General features: G+C 36.0%; 1 protein-coding gene across 1 annotated transcript; it reads left to right on the top strand.

Moving 5' to 3' along the window:
• The first annotated feature begins 1,483 nt into the window (after positions 1 to 1,483).
• On the top strand, positions 1,484 to 5,931 carry LOC107807811 (IRK-interacting protein). The gene is made up of 2 exons (XM_016632249.2): positions 1,484 to 1,979; positions 4,224 to 5,931. The coding sequence occupies exons 1-2, from the start codon at positions 1,710 to 1,712 to the stop codon at positions 5,763 to 5,765; spliced, it is 1,812 nt and encodes a 603-aa protein (XP_016487735.1). The 5' UTR covers positions 1,484 to 1,709; the 3' UTR covers positions 5,766 to 5,931.
• The last annotated feature ends 1,227 nt before the right edge of the window (positions 5,932 to 7,158 follow it).

The raw sequence follows: 7,158 nt of genomic DNA, 5'->3' as shown, positions 1-7,158 counted from the left end.
GCTCTGTCAGTCCTAGTTGTTTACCTTTGGAACTCCCCATTTCTACCATAGCTGTGGTCGACATTATCCCAAGGTCGGGCATCGACGAACCTCGGCGAACCTCGAGGGAGGAAACTCGACCATAGCCTTATAGCCTCGAGGCTTCGAGATGATCTTCTGAGGTGCCTCGATGACGAGGAATTGGACCCTCCGATTTCACTATATACAGATAGTCCCAGCATTTCTTAGGAAGCATAATTGATTGGAAAGTAAAGCACTCTTGTTAATATATAAGAACACTTTATTATAACAGTCAAAAAATTTCGAAATAAATAATGCTATTATAAAAAAGTTTGACTGCATACCGTGAAAGAAAAAGAGAAGACATCAAATGATGCGCAAGAAATTGGCTTTTTCCCCTAGCTTTGCACTTTTTCTTGGACAAAAACATCTTTATTTTTGCCTTAAATTATAGGTTTTATTTTTTTATTAAGAATGTCTATTTTCCTTGTCATAAGAACTTAGTTTTCAAAAATTTTGTCTAGTTTCTCTTCTTTCCATCAAAGTTTAAGGTCAACATCAATCATTTTCCACTATTATCATCAATGTCATTTTGTTTGAGAAAACTACGTTTGTGGGGAGGTAAAGATTTCTTTATCATTTCTTTTTGCTTTTTCTCTCGTTTTGTAGGTTCTTTGTGAAATTGGCACCGCATACACTTGGAGAGAGAGAGAGTATGAGGGTCGAGTAATTGATTAATTTTCGGTGTAAACTCAGATACAAATTCTTTAAATGTTTTAAAATAAAATTTATATATTTAAAAAGTACATAAAAAATATATCACAATAGTTAACAATTTAAAATATTAAAAAATTATTTACAAAAAAATATGATTAATTTTTTTTTGACTTTTCAATAGTAGTAATATGTTTATTCTTTTTGAAATAAAGAGAGTATAAAATAGGAAAAGAAAGAACGATAAAAAAAAATTACAGAGTGCTAGACTAACGTCCTACATGATACCAATGTTATAAAATCTGGAACTTCATGGCTTAAGCCCATGCTTGTAATCACAATCGCTAGCAAACACATTCTTCCTTCGCAATTAGCCCCCTCCCCCCTCCCCCCAAAAAAAAAAAACTAAGCTCCCGTTTGGATTTTTTTAAAATAATAAAAATATTACTTGTTCATAGAATTTGATGAGTGGCCAGTTTTTAGGTGAAGGTTTTTCTTGCACTCATAAAACTTCAATTTTTTTCTAGTAAATACATGTCCAAACACAACACAATTTTATATAACTTATTTTTTTTTTTAAGTTTCAATCAAATTTATGTTCAAACGCTAGCTAAATTTAAAAAATTGGGGTTATGGTAATTTACCTTTTCCTCGTCCTCAAATTACCATTTTACCCCTTCAACTCCCATTCTTTTCTCCCTCCTAACATTCTTTTCTAACCCTCCTTTCTTCACATGCACTCCCATTAATCTTTTTAGAAGTTAGAACCAAGACAAAGGATCAGTTAGATTTGAGACACTCCCCACCCCCACCCCACCTCACCTCCACCAACCTCTCTCCTCTCCTGTCCCTATCTTTTTTTTTTTTTCTGGTCCTCCAGAATTCTTTTGCTAGATATGATATGGTATATTTCTTTCCAAATACAAATCCAGCCATTGGAATAAAAATAATATACACACATATACAGAACCCTCTGTTTCTTCTTCATCCATTAAATGGCTGATGCAACTGCTGAAAAACAAATATGTGGAGAAAATGAAGATGATGAAGTTAGCAGTAAGAACAACAACTACAATGAAGTAGTTAGTAGAGAAGAGATTCAAGCTGCCATTGCTAAAGCTGTAGAGCTCAGAGCTATTCATGCTGCTTTATTACAGGGTATTAATAGCCCTGCATCTAATCTCATAAAGTTTCCTTCTTCTTCTTCTCCTGCTTCTAATTTTCCTCATCAATTCTCTGCCCAAGATTATCCCATTTTCACTCCAGTAAGTTCTCTTCCTTTTCTTCTTCATGGGATTTCTCTTTTATAGATTTGCAGTACACCCATTTTGTTATTAATTCATTTCTTTGGTCCAAATGGAGGATACCCTGCTTCTAATTTACTCTCTTAATCTTATTGTCTGTTATATTTTTTAGGAAAAATTAATCCAAATAGCTGCCCACCTAATAATTTAAATTAAAAATAGCCGGCGGATATATAATATATGCATAATTCATGTATCATATGTATATAACTGTATTTAATCAATATATAATTAATGTATACCGGCTAGAAAAGTAAATAATGAATCCGGCCTACTATTTGTGTTAAAATCCCTTACTATTTTGAGGTCACTTATACCTTTGATGCTTGCTGATCTTCAGGCCCAATTTCTTCAATTTGGTTTCCCAGCCCAACTGTAGTTCGGTTTACAATAAATTGTCTCGTATTTGCCCTTAATATTAATAAAGCTCAGTGTGAATTGGTGGATTCCACTTGTCAAAGTATTTCTGAAAAAAAGTCCAAATCTACCATCTATTTTTTCTTATGGTTTAAGCTCACAAGGATCGAGGACACCTATGAGCCGATTTGCCAACATCAAGGATATAAACAACAACAACGGTAAAGTTGTCTCCGTGTGATATATAGGTCATGGGTTTAAGCCGTAGAACCAGTCACTAATAATTGCATTAAGGTAGTCTGTCTACCTCACATCCCTTAGGTACGGCACTTCCCCGAACCCTGCGTGATGTTTTATGCACCAGGCTGCCTTTTTAACAACCCCAAATTATAACTGGATAAAATTAAGATATATCAGGTAGTAACGGGTAATATTGTATTATGAAAGTAACATTTATTTAGTGACTACTCTTATATATACTGTGCTGTTTTTAAATCAACTTTTGATGGAAAGCCATCAACCAACTTTCTTGAACCATGGTTCTTGAATTTGGTGGGGGTTTTGGTCCATGTAATTATATAATCTGATGATCTATTTAGAAGTCTGTTTTTGAAATTCTTGAATGAGAGTTTTCTACCTTATCATGTGAGAGTAGTAAAGATCTTAATCAGACCGGTGTTTAGAGGCGGATCTAGGATTTTTATAACATTGGGCACCATTAAAGAAAAGAGAAGAAAGTATTAAATAGAAATTGATCGCTACTCCTTTAGGTAAATAACTTAACATTCAACCAAGTGCATCATTTAGCCTCTTTGGAGCATGGGTGCCAGCAGATTATATTAGATCAATTTTAAAAAATATGTACATAAAATACCCACTTTGACGAAGAGACCATGGGTTCACGTGCCCCGTGAATTAAGCGATACATCCGCCCCTACCGGTGTTCCCAAGCTTCAGCGAGTACAATGCCAATGTCATAGTAGAGTGTGAAGAACAAGGATGACGGAATTAAGCTTTTAGAGTGTGCTAATGGAGTGAGAGGAGTTGCCATGTTTGAGCTTGATTTTCTATGGTCTTTTTAGAAGGATGTAGGGTTCTTTCTACAGTAGTTTGTTGTATAGGCGGACCTAGGATTGAAGGTGGCGGGGCACATGAGCGAACTGTTCAAGCAATGCTCCCATTGGACTTTTAATCTTAAGAATTTCAAGCAAAATTTATGATCGTTTTTAATATATATACTTATATATGCAAAAATTTTTCCGAAGTTAACGGGGTTCGGTGACCCCTGTTCTACATGCATAGGTCTGCGTCTCTTTTGTTGTGCTCAACCAACTGGCTAAAAGAATGAAAATGGTTGAGAAGACGGCAGTACCATTTATCCCTAGATTTAGTGAGTTTGTTGCCATCGTGTCTTTAATAGTGGCAGAATCAGGATTTTTGCTAATGAGAGTTAAACTATAAAGAAGCAAACTCACGGAGAAGCTAAGGAGATTCAACATATAAAATATATATATAAAAGAGTAGAAGTACCTATCTACATTGCGTAATTTTCCGACATCACTTAAACAAAGTTGGTCCGCCACGGGTCGTTATGGTTGACTTGGTCCATAACGTCGTGCCATGCTGGCTGGTATATGAGTCGAGTCGTGCCTGCTCATTTGGCAGGCGTTCTTGGCATTGGATTGCTGTTGCACCACGCCCAAGATAAATTTGGCATCCAGTCCTTATTTGGATTAAAATTAGCCTTAATCTAGTCCCATAGTTCAGTTCCTTTAGAAATGGTCAAGTATTTCAATCTGCTTTCTCCAATTGGGATTAGTTTGATTCACCAAGTTTGAATGTTTGCAGAGTTATGAAGATGTTCCATTACCTGGACCAAAACAACTACCGTTGGACAATCGAACCTACGCTGAACCTTGGGATGATTATGGCCTTGGAGGTGTGGCAATTGGCGATGAATCCAGTTTGTCGAATTACAGAAAGGCGAATTCCTCCTTGAGGAATGGAATTTCACCCAACTTGATCAATTCAGAACCCCATACCTGTCCACCTGATGATCAGAGATCGGTCACCGGCTCTTGTACTGATCAAATCACTCTGCTTAGAATAGCCTCTCCTGGTGGTGATTACTCTAAGTCCAGGAGAAATTCTTTAGGAGTGAGATCACTTTCCTCTTGCAATAGGTGTAAACCTGCTACTATAATAAGTACCGAGACAGACGGAGCTAGTAAGAGTGGAAAGAGCTCGAATGTAATCGTGCCATTAACAGATTCACACTCTTCAAATCAATTGCAGCCGAAGAGTAAAGGGCTGAACTTGTCATGGTTGTTCCCTAAGCTAAAGAAGAAAAACAAGAATGAAAATTCACCACACAGGACAGAATCCGAGGTCTCTCAGATTGTTAAGGATATTGGATTGGTTTCTATTGAAATGTTGAAGAAAGAGCTCGTGCAAGCAAACGAGACCAGAGATGCAGCGTTGATGGAAGTCGCGGAAATGAAGTCTTCTTTAGGAGAGCTAAAGGAAAAATTGGAGTACTTAGAAACTTACTGTGAGGAGCTCAAGAAAGCCTTGAGACAAACAAAACAATCAAAGGATTCTCAAGTATCCAAAATGCTTATAGATCTTCCGAGAAGGGGAAAATCTATAGATGGGGACGGAGAAAACACGATTCCTGTTAGTGAAGAGGTAATGGTTGAAGGATTTTTGCAGATAGTATCAGAATCAAGACTATCAGTAAAGCAATTCTGCAAGATTCTTATTACACAGGTTGAAGAGACGGACAATTCTTTAACCGATAACTTAAACCGTCTACTTCAACCTTACAAAATTTCTCTAAACTCAAAGCACTCAAAGGCAGTCTTCTACCATATTGAAGCCATCATAAACCAGTCCCTATTCCAAGATTTCGAGAACGTTGTGTTCCAAAAGAATGGCGCGCCAAAACACTTGGACCCTCAACAAGATTGCCACGATCACTTCTCGTCCTTTGTCTCGCTAAGGAACCTAAGCTGGAATGAAGTGTTAAGAAAAGGGACCAAATACTACAGTGATGATTTCAGCAAATTCTGTGATCAAAAGATGAGTTGCATTATCACAAGTCTCAACTGGAATAGGCCATGGCCAGAGCAACAACTTCAGGCATTCTTTGTTGCTGCTAAGTGCATTTGGTTGCTGCATTTGCTCGCTTTTTCGTTCGATCCTCCACTTGGGATTCTGAGGGTTGAAGAGAATACAAGTTTTGATAAGTGTTACATGGAGGACATTTTTGGAGATAGGCAAAAATCACAAGGTTCAAGCAAGGTTAAGATCATGGTAATGCCTGGTTTCTATGTGCAAGAGAGAGTACTTAGGTGTAAAGTGATTTGCAAGTATAAATCTACAGCCTAATTAGGATCTCTTTCTTAATTCTTTTTTCTTTGAAATGTTTCTCTTTAGCAGGTAATCTAACTTGTAATATTGATCCTATGCTAATCATTTTGCTTGTATGCATTCTCTAGTATTTATTATTAAATTGTGATTAAATTATAATATTAGAATACTTCTGTGGAATAAATTAAACAATTGGTTATAATTAAATTATCTCTAAATTTTATCTTATTTTATCTTTCTTAGTTTTCTAATGAAAAATATTGAACCACTAATGGTGTAATTCTAGTTTGAATACACGATGATAAGAATTATGCCTCAATTTCAAGCTAGCTGGTGTTGGCTAACAAGTAGATTAGTTTTACGCTAAACAGCAACCTATCATAACCCTCCTTCTTTATCCAAGTTTAGAATCAGTAATGTGACAAGTTCAAGCAAAGTTCACAAATCAGTAAAATTGGTAAAAATAGCCGCCAGTTTTCGGACTGATCATTCAAAAATAGCCAGTGTTTACTAAGTTAATAAAAAATAGCCACTATTTTGCTGCAACAGAGACCAGTCCAGCAATATACTGGAGTTCGGTGAACCTGTGTATGAACTCCAGCATATTATGCTGGACCGGTATACTTTGCTGGCTCCAGTATAATATATTGGAGACTGGAGCACTGGTGCTCCAAACTCCAATATATTATACTGGACCGGTATACTTGTTGGAACTCCAGTATATTATGCTAGAGTTCTAGTGTACTTATGCTGTAACTCCATCATATTATGCTGGAGTTCCAGCATACTTATCCTGGAACTCCAGTATAATATGCTGGAATTCAAGTATACTTATGGTGGAGCTCCAGCATAATATAGTGGCATATTTTCCGAGTTTTGAACTCGCTCAGATCCATCTTTACATGAAAAATGGCAAAATTTTGATTACTTTTGAAACTGGACTATTTTTGAACGACCAGTTATAAATCTGACTATTTTGAATTTTTGTGGTAAATGGGCCAAGAAAAAGGTTTTATGATTTTTCAATCCCAATAACAGAAGTTTTGAGAAAGAAAAGTCCATATTAGAATTTAAAACACGTTTGGGCAGAATTCAGCAATTATGGTGATCATCATGATTTTGCAATAAATCTTGACACATCACTAGAATTCTTTAGTATTCTAGCTAAAAATTTAATGATCATTAAATATCTAGTGCTTCAAAATTCTGACACTGAAAATTCTGATGATTGTCAGAATTTCTGGTGCTTCAAAATTCTGGCGAGCATGCTCTAAAATGCTAACGTGGAGCTATTTTTAAAAAATAATTTTTTTTAACGGAATCAAAATATAAATATAGAATTCTCGCTTTTAAAGCTTCAATCTCCAGTATATTATGCTGGACCGATATATTATACTGGAACTCCAGTATA

This window comes from Nicotiana tabacum, chromosome 22 (genome assembly GCF_000715075.1).
Source record: "Nicotiana tabacum cultivar K326 chromosome 22, ASM71507v2, whole genome shotgun sequence".
NCBI classification, from domain to species: domain Eukaryota; kingdom Viridiplantae; phylum Streptophyta; class Magnoliopsida; order Solanales; family Solanaceae; genus Nicotiana; species Nicotiana tabacum.
This window is presented reverse-complemented; position numbering and strand designations above follow the sequence as displayed.